Source organism: Alosa pseudoharengus, unplaced genomic scaffold (assembly GCF_046254945.1).
Source record: "Alosa pseudoharengus isolate Yale_2024_CS ecotype anadromous, Long Island Sound unplaced genomic scaffold, YU_APseudo_1.1 YU_APseudo_1.1_scf_126, whole genome shotgun sequence".
NCBI lineage: Eukaryota > Metazoa > Chordata > Actinopteri > Clupeiformes > Clupeidae > Alosa > Alosa pseudoharengus.
The window spans coordinates 55,777-72,482 of record NW_027468594.1 but is presented as its reverse complement, the minus strand read 5'-3'; the positions used below and the strand labels follow the sequence as shown (position 1 = coordinate 72,482).

At 42.9% G+C, this 16,706-nt stretch overlaps 1 protein-coding gene across 6 annotated transcripts in view; it reads right to left on the bottom strand.

The window, feature by feature from the left end:
- Positions 1–270: 270 nt before the first annotated feature.
- Positions 271–16,706, bottom strand: part of LOC143121004 (protein NLRC3-like) — a 39,359-nt gene continuing 22,923 nt past the window's right edge. The window contains exons 1-7 of one of the 6 annotated variants that reach the window (XM_076281420.1): positions 15,680–15,822; positions 6,772–6,798; positions 6,567–6,662; positions 6,157–6,240; positions 5,655–5,738; positions 3,678–5,462; positions 271–524 (exon numbers count right to left, since the gene is read on the bottom strand). In XM_076281420.1, coding sequence (XP_076137535.1) covers positions 338–524; positions 3,678–5,462; positions 5,655–5,738; positions 6,157–6,240; positions 6,567–6,662; positions 6,772–6,797 — 2,262 coding nt within the window. In that variant the 5' untranslated portion in view covers position 6,798; positions 15,680–15,822 and the 3' untranslated portion in view covers positions 271–337. Of the gene's footprint in view, positions 525–3,673; positions 5,463–5,654; positions 5,739–6,156; positions 6,241–6,566; positions 6,687–6,771; positions 6,799–15,679; positions 15,824–16,706 lie in introns of those variants that run through there. The other 5 variants (XM_076281421.1, XM_076281417.1, XM_076281416.1 and 2 more) reach the window with 5 other exon arrangements.

The window sequence follows — 16,706 nt, the reverse complement described above, 5'->3', positions numbered from 1 at the left end:
ACCCTCCCACTGCCCACACCTACACACACACACACCCTCCCACTGCCCACACACACACACACACACACACACACAAACACATAAACACACACACACCTATATACACACACACACACACACATACACACACCCTCCCTCTGCCCCCCCCCCCTCCACACACACAAACACACACACACACACCTATACACACACACATACATACACATACACACACACATACTGTACAAATACAGTTAATGTGGATGTTGTGTGTCCATCAACCGTCACACACACACACACACACACACACACACACACACACAGTCCTCAGTATCACGGTATCACAGAGCAACTGATTTCACATGACTAACCTCAGTGTGTCCAGTCTGCAGTTAGTGTGCTTCAGTCCAGCAGACAGCAGCTCCACTCCAGAATCCTTCAGGGGATTAAGGGTCAGGTCCAACTCTCTCAGCAGTGAGTTTTCTGACTGGAGAGCTGATGATATTTCCTTACAGGAATCTCCACTGAGACCACAACTGTCCAGTCTACAATGAGAGGACACATATATAGCCGTGTTATTCCAACTCCATGTTACATTGCTTTACTTTACTTTTGACTTTATGGATGCAGTTTGTAGTTTTGCAGTGTACACTGGGAGTACAAATATACCCAAACAGTCAAAGGTTTGGGCACCTAGTCATGTATGCTTTTTTTGTTTACAATGTTCATATTGCAGAATGAAACAGAGGGTCAAAACTATGAGCTTACACACATTCCAGGTGTCTACCTGAAGTTGGACAAGAGAATGCCAAGAGTGTGAAAAGCTGCTATCACAGCAAAAGGTGAAAAACCTAAAATATAAAACATTTTGCTTTGTTTACACTTTTTCTGTGTGAACCCTTTCATAGTTTTGACCCTTCAGTTTTGTTAAAACTAACTCACAACTGTGTTGGCGTGTCCAAACATGTGCATGGTAGTGCATCGCCTTGTGATTTCAGCTCAGTGTCACATGAGAGAACTTTCAGTTTAAAGATGCAGTATGTTGTTTTGAGCTACAGCTCTCATGGCGTGATCTCCTTCTCTGTTGCTGTGAAAGATCACGAATGTAGCTCTGCTAAAGTCTCCAGTACCACTAAGCATTTATATCAGCCCTCATATTCAAATGTTAAAGTCTCCAGTACCACTAAGCATTTATATCAGCCCTCATATTCAAATGCTAAAGTCTCCAGTACCACTAAGCATTTATATCAGCCCTCATATTCAAATGCTAAAGTCTCCAGTACCACTAAGCATTTATATCAGCCCTCATATGCAAATGCTAAAGTCTCCACTAAGTGTTTATATCAGCCCTCATATTCAAATGCTAAAGTCTCCAGTACCACTAAGTGTTTATATCAGCCCTCATATTCAAATGCTAAAGTCTCCACTAAGTGTTTATATCAGCCCTCATATTCAAATGCTAAAGTCTCCAGTACAACTAAGCATTTATATCAGCCCTCATATTCAAATGCTAAAGTCTCCACTAAGTGTTTATATCAGCCCTCATATTCAAATGCTAAAGTCTCCAGTACAACTAAGCATTTATATCAGCCCTCATATTCAAATGCTAAAGTCTCCACTAAGTGTTTATATCAGCCCTCATATTCAAATGCTAAAGTCTCCACTAAGTGTTTATATCAGCCCTCATATTCAAATGCTAAAGTCTCCACTAAGTGTTTATATCAGCCCTCATATTCAAATGCTAAAGTCTCCAGTACCACTAAGTGTTTATATCAGCCCTCATATTCAAATGCTAAAGTCTCCACTAAGTGTTTATATCAGCCCTCATATTCAAATGCTAAAGTCTCCAGTACAACTAAGCATTTATATCAGCCCTCATATTCAAATGCTAAAGTCTCCAGTACCACTAAGTGTTTATATCAGCCCTCATATTCAAATGCTAAAGTCTCCAGTACCACTAAGTGTTTATATCAGCCCTCATATTCAAATGCTAAAGTCTCCAGTACCACTAAGTGTTTATATCAGCCCTCATATTCAAATGCTAAAGTCTCCACTAAGTGTTTATATCAGCCCTCATATTCAAATGCTAAAGTCTCCACTAAGCATTTATATCAGCCCTCATATGCAAATGCTAAAGTCTCCACTAAGTGTTTATATCAGCCCTCATATTCAAATGCTAAAGTCTCCAGTACCACTAAGCATTTATATCAGCCCTCATATTCAAATGTTAAAGTCTCCAGTACCACTAAGTGTTTATATCAGCCCTCATATTCAAATGCTAAAGTCTCCACTAAGTGTTTATATCAGCCCTCATATTCAAATGCTAAAGTCTCCAGTACCACTAAGTGTTTATATCAGCCCTCATATTCAAATGCTAAAGTCTCCAGTACCACTAAGTGTTTATATCAGCCCTCATATTCAAATGCTAAAGTCTCCACTAAGTCTTTATATCAGCCCTCATATTCAAATGCTAAAGTCTCCACTAAGTGTTTATATCAGCCCTCATATTCAAATGCTAAAGTCTCCAGTACCACTAAGCATTTATATCAGCCCTCATATTCAAATGCTAAAGTCTCCAGTATCACTAAGTGTTTATATCAGCCCTCATATTCAAATGCTAAAGTATCCACTAAGTGTTTATATCAGCCCTCATATTCAAATGCTAAAGTATCCAGTACCACTAAGTGTTTATATCAGCCCTCATATTCAAATGCTAAAGTCTCCACTAAGCATTTATATCAGCCCTCATATTCAAATGCTAAAGTCTCCACTAAGTGTTTATATCAGCCCTCATATTCAAATGCTAAAGTCTCCAGTACCACTAAGTGTTTATATCAGCCCTCATATTCAAATGCTAAAGTCTCCAGTACCACTAAGCATTTATATCAGCCCTCATATTCAAATGCTAAAGTCTCCAGTATCACTAAGCATTTATATCAGCCCTCATATTCAAATGCTAAAGTATCTAATACCACTAAGTGTTTATATCAGCCCTCATATTCAAATGCTAAAGTCTCCACTAAGTGTTTATATCAGCCCTCATATTCAAATGCTAAAGTCTCCACTAAGTGTTTATATCAGCCCTCATATTCAAATGCTAAAGTCTCCAGTACCACTAAGTGTTTATATCAGCCCTCATATTCAAATGCTAAAGTCTCCACTAAGTGTTTATATCAGCCCTCATATTCAAATGCTAAAGTCTCCAGTACCACTAAGTCTTTATATCAGCCCTCATATTCAAATGCTAAAGTCTCCAGTACCACTAAGTGTTTATATCAGCCCTCATATTCAAATGCTAAAGTCTCCACTAAGTGTTTATATCAGCCCTCATATTAAGAGTCTATTCAACAACTTCAGGTTGGTCAGAATTCAGCTGCCAAACCTATAACTAAGACCCAGAGGTGCGATCACATCACTCCAGTTTTAGACTCACTGCACTAGCTCCCAGTATGTTTAGACTTATTATAACTAAGACCCAGAGGTGTGGTCACATCACTACAGGTTTAGACTCACAGTATGTTTAGACTTCAAGATTCTTCTAATTACTTATAAAACTCCTATACAATGGGAGTACAAATATACCCCAACAGTCAAAGGCTTGTGCACGCCTATGACTTTTAAATCAGTGACTTTAATGATTACATGTTTATGATTACATGTCACTACTACCACACACACACACACACAGTTTTACCTACTTAGCGGATGTGCATGTTGTGATCACTGGCAGCACCTTCTGAAGAACTTCATCTGGACTGAGGAGTTCAGTCTGATTTTCCTCTGGTGTCTTTATGTACTTCTGCAGGTCAAACTCAGCCAGCTGCTCCTCTGACATCTTAAACTCAAATGTCTTAGTCCCCCACTCTCCTGGTAAGAGCATCTCTACATGCAGATCTTCTGAGTTCATTTTGTGTTCCACTACAGCATGGTGATTCAGCTCATTCAGACAGTAGAACAGGTTGATCCTTCTGTCTGAGCTCCTCTGATCTCTGATCTTCTGTTTGACATACTGGACTGTTTGCTCTGAGCTATCTGATTGGCTACTGCTCTGTGGCAGTAGGTGCTTTAAGAGATTCTGATTGGACTCCAGTGAGAGGCCCAGAAGGAAGCGGAGGAAAAGGTCCAGGTGTCCATTCTTACTCTGTGAGGCCAGGTCCACTGCAGTCTTGTGTAGGTCATGAAGTGTTGCAGCTCTGAACAGAGCAGAGAGCTGAGAGCTTTGCTGTTGGCCAGGCATGTTTCTCTGTCTGTTGCTGAAGCAGAGGAACACATACAGAGCTGCAAGAAACTCCTGGATGCTCAGATGCACAAAGCTGAACACCTTCCCCTGGTACAGCCCAGCCTCCTCTCTGAAGATCTGAGTACACACTCCTGAGTACACTGATGCTTCTGTGACGTCAATGCCACACTCTCTCAGGTCCTCCTCATAGAAGATGAGATTGCCTTTCTCCAGCTGTTGGAAAGCCAGTTTCCCCAGTTTGTAAATCACCTCTTCATCTGTCTCTTTTCTCTCTGTGAACTTGACATGTTTCATGCCTGTCTGAATGACCAGGAAGTGTGTGTACATTTGAGTCAGAGTCCTTGGCATTTCTACTTTGTCTGATTCTTTTGATGTTTTCTCTACAACGGTGGCTGAAATCCAGCAGAATACTGGAATGTGGCACATGATGTAGAGGCTCCTGGATGACTTCAGGTGTGTGATGGTTCTGCTGGCCAGGTTCTCATCACTGATTCTCTTCCTGAAGTACTCATCTTTCTGTGGGTCGTTGAATCCCCTTATTTCTGTCACCTGGTCCACACAATTAGGAGGGATCTGATTGGCTGCTGCTGGTCGGGTGGTGATCCAGAGGAGAGCAGAAGGAAGCAGATTCCCCTCGATGAGGTTTGTCAGCAGCACGTCCACTGAGGCTGGCTCTGTCACATCACAACACTTCGGGTTGGAGCGGAAATCTAGAGGAAGTCGACACTCATCCAGACCATCAAAGATGAACATGACTCTGTGCTCTGAACTGGAGAAGACTCTGGGATCTTTGATTTCTGGGAAAAAGTGCTGAATAAGATCCACCAGACTGAGTTTCTTCTCCTTCATCAGGTTCAGCTCCCGGAAAGGAAGAGGAAATATGAAGCGGACATCCTGATTGGCTGTTCCTTCAGCCCAGTCTAAAATGAACTTCTGCACTGAGACTGTTTTTCCAATGCCAGCCACTCCCTTTGTCAGCACTGTTCTGATGGGTTTGTCTTGTCCAGATAAGCGTTTAAAGATGTCACTGCATTTGATGGGTCTGCCTAGTTCTGCTTCTCTCCAGGATGCCCTCTCTATCTGTCTGACCTCATGCTCATCATTGACCTCTCCTCTTCCCCCCTCTGTGATGTAGAGGTCTGTGTAGATCTCATGGAGGAGTCTGGTGTCTCCCTGCTGTGAGATTCCCTCAATCAGACACTGAAACTTCTTCTGCAGGTGGGATCTGTGGATCTGCTGATATCTGTGTGTAAAAACAAGATTAAAGACCATTCAAAAACACACATGCCTACACACATGCATACACACACACACATACAGATGATTAAAGGCCATTCAAAAACACACATGCACACACACACACACATGTACTTCCATGAGCCAGTGTGCCTGCCACACACACACACACACACACACACACACACACACACCTCACCTGCTAGCTCCATGGCTGGTGTGTTGTTCCTCAGAGAGGCTGGTGTTAGAGGCAGCACCCCCCTCCTCAGGAGCAGATCTTACTCTAGAGAACAAGCAGAGAACAACCTCCATCACCACATGAACTGACTACATTAATCACACACACGCGCGCGCGCGCGCACACACACACACACACACACACACACACACACACACACACACACACACACACACACACACACACACACACACACACACACACACACACACACACACACACACACACACACACACACACACACACACACACACACACACACACACACACACACACACACACACACACACACACACACACACACACACACACACACACACACACACACACACACACACACACACACACACACACACACACACACACACACACACACACACACACACACACACACACACACACACACACACACACACACACACACACACACACACACACACACACACACACACACACTCCTCACCTGCTAGCTCCATGGCTGGTGTGTTGTTCCTCAGAGAGACTGGTGTTAGAGGCAGCACCCCCCTCCTCAGAAGCAGATCTTACTCTAGAGAACAAGCAGAACAAATCCATCACACACACACAACCTCCATCACACACACACAACCTCCATCACACACACACAACCTCCATCACACACACACAACCTCCATCACACACACACAACCTCCATCACACACACACAACCTCCATCACCACATTAACACATTTCTGTGTTCTTATTTTTGTCTACTCTGTATGTTCCATGTGCTTGTGTGTGAACATGAACTCATTACATTAAACACATGACCTCATTACATTAAACACACACACACAAACACACACACACATGTATGACATTCTATAGCATGAAGACTAGAGTCAAGATCTTACTGTCTAGTAGTAGAGTCTCCTCCTGTAAAGTTGATTATTTGACCCATGGACTGATCACTCTTCATGGACACACGGGTGGGTGTAGGGGAGGGAGGCCTGTTAGAGCTAGCACCCTCCATCCTAGAGAAGAAGAGTAGAACTTCCATCAGGAGAACATTCCTGTCTCTACTCACACACACACACACACACACACACACAGTATGGCCTCCTGTTAGAGCTAGTGCCCTCCATCCTAGAGTAGAAGAGGAGAACTTCCATCAGGAGAACATTCCTGTCTCTACTCACACACACACACACACACACACACACACACACACACACACACACACACACACACACACACACACACACACACACACACACACACACACACACACACACACACACACACACACACACACACACACACACACACACACACACACACACACACACACACACACACACACACACACACACAAACTAAATTTAGCGAATATGTGAAATCGAAATGCTATTGTCACGTTTGATGCAATTTAGAAATGGCAGAAAGCGATGCACCATGAAGATCACCACTCCTGAGCTTTTAAGAAGTGATGTGTGGACCATGAAGATCACCACTCCTGACCATTTAAGTGATGTGTGGACCACAGAGATCACCACTCCTGACCATTTAAGTGATGTGGGGACCACAGAGATCACCACTCCTGACCATTTAAGAAGTGATGTGGGGACCACAGAGATCACCACTCCTGACCATTTAAGAAGTGATGTGGGGACCACAGAGATCACCACTCCTGACCATTTAAGAAGTGATGTGTGGACCACAGAGATCACCACTCCTGACCATTTAAGAAGTGATGTGTGGACCACGGAGATCACCACTCCTGACCATTTAAGTGATGTGTGGACCACAGAGATCACCACTCCTGACCATTTAAGTGATGTGTGGACCACGGAGATCACCACTCCTGACCATTTAAGAAGTGATGTGTGGACCACGAAGATCACCACTCCTGACCATTTAAGTGATGTGGGGACCACGGAGATCACCACTCCTGACCATTTAAGAAGTGATGTGTGGACCACGGAGATCACCACTCCTGACCATTTAAGAAGTGATGTGTGGACCACGGAGATCACCACTCCTGACCATTTAAGTGATGTGTGGACCACGGAGATCACCACTCCTGACCATTTAAGAAGTGATGTGTGGACCACGAAGATCACCACTCCTGACCATTTAAGTGATGTGTGGACCAAAGAGATCACCACTCCTGACCATTTAAGAAGTGATGTGTGGACCACGGAGATCACCACTCCTGACCATTTAAGAAGTGATGTGTGGACCACGGAGATCACCACTCCTGACCATTTAAGTGATGTGTGGACCACAGAGATCACCACTCCTGACCATTTAAGTGATGTGTGGACCACGGAGATCACCACTCCTGACCATTTAAGTGATGTGGGGACCACGGAGATCACCACTCCTGACCATTTAAGAAGTGATGTGTGGACCATGGAGATCACCACTCCTGACCATTTAAGAAGTGATGTGTGGACCACGGAGATCACCACTCCTGACCATTTAAGTGATGTGTGGACCACGGAGATCACCACTCCTGACCATTTAAGAAGTGATGTGTGGACCACGGAGATCACCACTCCTGACCATTTAAGTGATGTGTGGACCACGGAGATCACCACTCCTGACCATTTAAGAAGTGATGTGTGGACCACGAAGATCACCACTCCTGACCATTTAAGTGATGTGTGGACCAAAGAGATCACCACTCCTGACCATTTAAGAAGTGATGTGTGGACCACGGAGATCACCACTCCTGACCATTTAAGTGATGTGTGGACCAAAGAGATCACCACTCCTGACCATTTAAGAAGTGATGTGTGGACCACGGAGATCACCACTCCTGACCATTTAAGTGATGTGTGGACCAAAGAGATCACCACTCCTGACCATTTAAGAAGTGATGTGTGGACCACGGAGATCACCACTCCTGACCATTTAAGTGATGTGTGGACCAAAGAGATCACCACTCCTGACCATTTAAGAAGTGATGTGTGGACCACAGAGATCACCACTCCTGACCATTTAAGTGATGTGTGGACCACAGAGATCACCACTCCTGACCATTTAAGAAGTGATGTGTGGACCACAGAGATCACCACTCCTGACCATTTAAGAAGTGATGTGTGGACCACGAAGATCACCACTCCTGACCATTTAAGAAGTGATGTGTGGACCACGAAGATCACCACTCCTGACCATTTAAGTGATGTGTGGACCACGGAGATCACCACTCCTGACCATTTAAGAAGTGATGTGTGGACCACAGAGATCACCACTCCTGACCATTTAAGTGATGTGTGGACCACGGAGATCACCACTCCTGACCATTTAAGAAGTGATGTGTGGACCACGGAGATCACCACTCCTGACCATTTAAGTGATGTGTGGACCACGGAGATCACCACTCCTGACCTTTTAAGAAGTGATGTGTGGACCACGAAGATCACCACTCCTGACCTTTTAAGAAGTGATGTGTGGACCACGGAGATCACCACTCCTGACCTTTTAAGAAGTGATGTGTGGACCACGAAGATCACCACTCCTGACCTTTTAAGAAGTGATGTGTGGACCACGAAGATCACCACTCCTGACCTTTTAAGAAGTGATGTGTGGACCACGAAGATCACCACTCCTGACCATTTAAGAAGTGATGTGTGGAACGTGTTTGGATTTCCATCAGAAAGCGGAAAAATAACAAGTAGCCTAACGACGTAATCTATAGAATATTTAGGCTAACGATGTCGTAATCTGCAGAATATGTAGCCTAACGATGTCGTAATCTGCAGAATATGTAGCCTAACGATGTCGTAATCTGTAGAATATGTAGGCTAACGATGTCGTAATCTGTAGAATATGTAGGCTAACGATGTCGTAATCTGTAGAATATGTAGCCTAACGATGTCGTAATCTGCAGAATACGTAGGCTAAGGCCCAAATGAAATATCACTCCACAGCGAGCAGCCTGAGTGCACATCTGATAACGCTACACCCTGATAAGATAGGTAGGTAAACAGTCCGAGGGTGAGAAACTGCAGCTAAAGCAAGAATGAGCCTGAGTGCACATCTGATAACGCTGCACCCTGATAAGATAGGTAGGTAAACAGTCCGAGGGTGAGAAACCGCAGCTAAAGCAAGAATGAGCCTGAGTGCACATCTGATAACGCTACACCCTGATAAGATAGGTAGGTAAACAGCCCGATAACGCTACACAGCTAAGGCAAGAATGAGCCTACCGGGGTTTTGCCTCCCTCCTCTATGTCCGGTGCTTTTGTCACTTGTCTGATAGGCAGAATGGTTCATGGAGTCGCGGGCCGATAGAAAAAAAGAAAGCAAACTTTTCCCCAATCAGGAAATATTTGCTAATTTGGCGTCATCAAACATAGAGGCATACGATTAAGTGGTAGTGGTATGAGTGGTATGAGTGTTCATTCAGTGTGTGTGCGCGTCTGCGCGAAAGAAACTGAAGCCACTCATGTTGAGACATCCTAATGAGGCCCCTGATTAAAAATAATAAATAATAATGAATGTGGTTAACTTCCAAAAGTGTTCAATTGGATTGAATAAAATAATAATGAATGAAATTCCAATGGGATTATGGAGGAAGATTGGCAGCTCTAACATGACCTGCTGCTGATAGAGCTAGCGCCCTCCATCCTAGAGAAGAAGAGAAGAACTCCCATCAGGAGAACACACACACACACACACACACACACACACACACACACAGTATGTCCTGCTGATAGAGCTAGCGCCCTCCATCCTAGAGAAGAAGAGAAGAACTCCCATCAGGAGAACACACACACACACACACACACACACACACACACACACACACACACACACACACACACACACACACACACACACACACACACACACACACACACAGTATGTCCTGCTGATAGAGCTAGCTACCTCCATCCTAGAGAGGAAGAGAAGAACTTCCATCAGGAGAACACACACACACACACACACACACACACACAGTATGTCCTGCTGATAGAGCTAGCGCCCTCCATCCTAGAGAAGAAGAGAAGAACTCCCATCAGGAGAACACACACACACACCCCACACACACACACACACACACACACACACACACAGTATGTCCTGCTGATAGAGCTAGCTACCTCCATCCTAGAGAGGAAGAGAAGAACTCCCATCAGAACATACACACACACACACACACACACACACACACACACACACACACACACACACACACACACACACACACACACAGTATGTCCTGCTGATAGAGCTAGCGCCCTCCATCCTAGAGAGGATGAGAAGAACTTCCATCAGGAGAACACACACACACCACACACACACACAAACACACACACACACACACACAGTATGACCTGCTGATAGAGCTAGCGCCCTCCATCCTAGAGAGGAAGAGAAGAACTTCCATCAGGAGAACACACACACACCACACACACACACAAACACACACACACACACACACAGTATGTATATGGGGAAGAAATAACACTAAATAGTCCAGGCTACATTAAATAAATCCACAAATAAAAGGCGAACTATAATTACATTAATTACCCCTTGCGTTATGTATAGGGATGAGCGTATTCTCTCTTTTACAAAGTAGCCTATGCACAGCTGTTCACGAAGACGATTGTTTTCGTCACTTAACAAGGCACTCGCAATTTTGTCCAAACACCGCAACATTTTCGCAAATTTGACCAATCATCGTAGTTTCACCGTGGAATTTCACCTACCACAGCAGTCCCTCGCGCAGAATATTGAGCCAGATGGCACACTTACTTCTGCACCTTCTGCATATGACACCAAAGACTGCCCTAACGTGTTCGTTCCTCTGCAGTTTTGATGACAATAAATAGAAGGCTAACGTTAATGATCTGCTTACTTGCATCTCTCAACCTGGTGTTGCTAACCTACCTAGGCTATGAAAGTAAGTTAATTAAGGCCTACTTGGTTTACTGACATTTGAGTAGGCTATGCAACCCATTGGCAAACGTTTACCTGGGTATGTCCTTTTAGCTTATGTCATGTTTGCTAGCTTGTGGGCTTAATTTGAGTAGTGCTACCAAAATCATAGAAATTAATAAAATTGCAAGACATTTACCTCTTCTATGATCCAAGAATGATTTCATTCGAGTTGTTTTTTTAACATTTATTTTAACTAATGACATAGAACACGTTCCCAATTGCATCCACATATCGTAATGCAAAAAAGTTACACTCATAACCGAACACAGTGAGATGCAAGCCTTCTAATCCACTCAGAAATGTAAATAGGCTACTCTCACGTCCTTAAAGGGGAACCGATGTAATGACATTAAACAGAAGTGTAGTCAAATAGTTTAAATCAATATGAAATTACTAGATACTTACTTGCTATTAGTAATTATGCAGGCCACAGACTATGAATTATTAAAAAGATATGAACTTAATATGAATTACAAAATATATGAATGTATTGAAACATATGACATGATGCCATCTCTTTAGGTGACTGTCTTTTTTGGACAGTTCTACGAAAGGTTATACTGCTTTATGAATTACCTCAGTCAAAGCATTTTCACAAATAAAGTAGGCCTACTTTGATTTTCTGTAATCCTTACTGTTTACCTTTGATTATCCTTTTTTAATAAGCATCAAGATGATCAGTGTGATTTTGGTCTTACTAACCTTAATTGCCCTACATTTTAAAAAAAACAATTTTTGCAATTTTCACTTCCTCCCGCAATTTCTCCACAAGAAACAGCTAAAAACACTGCAACTTCCATCCAGGCATTTTAGGTCACAACAGTTTCAAAAAACCTCGCGAAATCCTGGAGGGACTGATTTTCTACCTATCCCTTACTGCCACTGGGGAAAAAAAAAAATTCCCTACCGACCCATGTCCTCAACTGACAACCAACAGGAACCAATCCTTTTTTTTTTATGCCTGATCGAGCTAGCGCCCTCCATCCTAGAGAGGAAGAGAAGAACTTCCATCAGGAGAACACACACACACACACACACACACACACACACACACACACACACACACACACAGTATGACCTGCTGATAGAGCTAGCACCCTCCATCCTAGAGAGGAAGAGAAGAACTTCCATCAGGAGAACACACACACACCACACCCACACACACACACACACACACACACACACACACACAGTATGACCTGCTGCTGATAGAGCTTGCGCCCTCCATCCTAGAGAGGAAGAGAAGAACTTCCATCAGGAGAACATACACACACACACACACACGCACACAGTATGACCTGCTGATAGAGTTAGCGCCCTCCATCCTAGAGAGGAAGAGAAGAACTTCCATCAGGAGAACATACACACACACACACACACACACACACAGTATGACCTGCTTATAGAGCCAGCGCCCACCATCCTAGAGAGGAAGAGACGAATTTACATCTAGTTGCTACTCTAATGGACAAATGGACTTCAGGTAAAGGATGCCGTAAGAAACTTTGGCATAATAATTGACAGTGACTTGAGCTTTAATAACCATGTAAAATCAGTCACTAAATCAGCATTTTTTCACCTGAAGAACATTGCAAAATTGAGGAACCTTATGTCAGAGAGTGACCTAGAAAAACGTATTCATGCTTTTATTTCAAGCAGGATAGACTACGGAAATGCCCTTTTACCTGGGATTTCCAAAAAAACTAGAAAGCAATTACAAACTATACAAAATGCAGCTGCTAGAGTCACCCCTATCCTGAGGTCCTTACACTGGCTTCCTGTCATCTATAGAATTAATTTTAAAGTTTTACTTTTTGTTTTTAAAGCACTAAATGACATTGGACCGAAATATATACATGACATGTTCATACAGCATACCCCAGCCAGATCACTGAGGTCTCAAAACAAAACTCTTTTGAAACTCTTTTCAAACAACTGCCAAAACAAAACGTGGTGAGTCAGCCTTTAGTGTTTATGCAGCTAAACTATGGAACAAACTACCAGAAGAGATTGAAAATGCTCCCACAGTTTCTATTTTTAAAGCAAAACTAAAGACCACACTCTTCAGTGATGCATATCATTAACATTGCTAATGTTTTCCTTTTAGTATGTATATATTTATTTTATTTTTTATCTTTTTATCTATTTCACTCTCTTTGTTCTTTTTTAATACATATGTGGTTTTATTGAATGTCTTTTATTGCGGTCATGTACTTTTTTACTATAAACTACACTGTTGTCTCCTCTCTGTAAAGCACATTGAACTGCTTGATGTAAAAAATGTGCTATACAAATAAAATTGCCTTGCCTAGTGTTGTCATGATACCAAAATTAATGTTTGATTCACGCTGCTAAGGCAGCCTGGAGACCATGGAGCAAATTCGCCTGAGATAGGGAATGAGTTATGCACAGACGCATGTGATAGACATCCGTGGCACCCAATAAACGGATCTGGGCATTTTTTTTTCAAATACGAGAAAATTAACGTTTGGTTCCCAGACCACGTCTCATTGAGAAGTGGTGGCGCTAGCCAGGCGAACCGAAGTCAAGAATTGCGATTTCGATACTTCTTCCATACTTTTAAAAAATGTATTTGATTTGGGGGGGCCCCCACCACCTTGACGTCATCAGTAATATTGAATATGCTGTAGTGTGATCATTCACGCCATCCTAGATTCTGCTTGACTCTCTCCACACACACACACATACACACACGTAAAATGATGGCTTATGTCATGTTTCTATTTCATATATTTTGAAATTCATATAAAGTGTATTTAGTTAATAATGTATAGTTTTTTATAACCTGGATAACTACTAGTAGCTAAACATATTTAGTCATTTGAATACTTCATATTGATGTTTAAACTATTACACTTGCATATTTGTAATGTGGTGTGTAGGTGTAATTGAGTGCCTGTCACTTTAAGAAATACGTGGTTTTAGGCTATACAAGTGGCACATAGTGCATAAGGATATGTGGATGAAATTCATTATGTTTTCTATGTCATTAGATCAAATAAATGTTCAAAAAACTAACAAGTCGAAGAAAATCTTTCTGGGATCAAATAACAGATAAGTGTCTTGCAATGTTCATTAATGATTTTAGTGATAAGGATTACCACTAAAGCAACGTGAAAATAAAAAGATGACCAACCAATCAAATTATATAGGCTATACTCACGATCAATGACAACGACTTCAAATTAAATCTGACGGCAGACCAAAAACAAAACTGGAGGTTTGCATTGAGAGGGTAGAAGCTTTTAGGAGTTGCAAGGGAAGGGGAGGGAGACAGACAGACCGTGTGTGTTGCTGTTACGAGTGTCAGTAGTCCAGGCTGCGTTGTAAGGCTACATTGCCGTGACATTGCGTGTTCCATACAGTAGGCTACTACATAACGTATGCTCCGTAGTCTACACATAGTCCTGTAGTGGTGGTCCAGTATGCAGTTGTGTGGAGGACGTAGCCTACACATAGTCCTACTGTTGTGGTGGTCCAGTATGCAGTTGTGTGGAGGACATAGCCTACAGTGTGTGAGGGAGGGAGGGGGAGAGAGACAGCGTGTGTGTGTTGCAGTCACAAGTGTCCCTAGTCCAGTTTAGGCTACTTTACATTTCCTGAAGGCTACAGTAGACTATGTGCCGCTATGCATTGCGAAAAATAAACATCAGGTGTTTTTTTTGTTCGTGACACTTGGCTTCCTCGGAATTTCCCCCTACGCCTCGACACTGGCGTCACCTAGGCAAAGTTGCAAAATGTTACCCTACATTTGCTTTCGAGTGATTAATTATAATGCTGTCTCCAACACGACTGCTTATAGGCTACGGCACTCCGACTGTTTTCTTAGCCTAGGTGAATTCAAACGTTCACGATGAAGGCTATGTTAAATCCTAAACTGCTGTGCGGCCTAATGTTGCCTCCATGTTAACTGTAGCGCGATCCTTCAGAAACGAAGCTTCGAGCTTGACTTGACGTTATCGATTTCGTACAGGACCTACATAGGCATTTTCAATTATTCACATTAATATGATTAATTATGATAAATGTCGGTGTTTGTATCTCTTACCCTCGTTTCTTCTTTTTGAAATAGCCCTCTTCCGAATGCACAAAATGGCGCGTCTGTTCCAACAAAAAAGTTTCGGTTTCGATACTGACATGTGACCATAGACGTGACGCTCAAAACTGACGTCTAGAATCGGTGAGCTTTGCAGTTTGCAAACTTAGTGCACTACCGCCACCTTCCGGGCTGAGGTGTGATATGGGAAGCTACTTTATATCCAGTTTAAAAAAAAATAAATAAATAAATAAATAAATAAATAAATAGAGAGAACAAAACTCAATTCTACTTGCTAGTTGGGTGAGCAACCAATCAAATTATATAGGCTATACTCACGATCAATGACAAAGACTTCAAATTAAATCTGACGGCAGACCAAAAACAAAACTGGAGGTTTGCATTGAGAGGGTAGAAGCTTTTAGGAGTTGCAAGGGAAGGAGGGAGACAGACAGACCGTGTGTGTTGCTGTTACGAGTGTCAGTCATAGACTGTATATATAGAACTGGACAGTGTGGCTGCATTCTGCAGTGTTCTTTGGAATTGAAGCCGCCGAGGCGACGCCATCTTGGAAAATTTGGAGCCAATTTGAAGTGCGGCTGCGCAGCAAAAGTTGAAGCATGCGCAGTGAAGAGGAGTCGCGGTCAGGCACGCCCACTCAGTTGCCACTCAGCGAGTTAAACACGCCCCTTGTCAAGTGAAACCCGCCCCCTTCTCCTTTCCACAACGCAGGTCGACTCGGCGCCGAAGGCTAGCTGGCTGGATGAATTTTGCGGCTGTGAGTTAGCTAAACAGTACAAACAACAATCGGTTTGTTCTTGTCTGGTAAGTGTTGCGTATTAACTGAAAAGTTTTTTTTGTCTATTGGTGTTCTTGAATACGTCTAAGAGAGCTTATTATGTTGATTATAGACTGTGACAATTTAGTATGGTGAATACTAATGAGCTAACAACAGAAATACGGACAGCGAATTACATGCTAACGTTAGCAGCTACATTAACGTTACCGTTAACAGGAGGCTAAGTTAGTCATTGAAGTG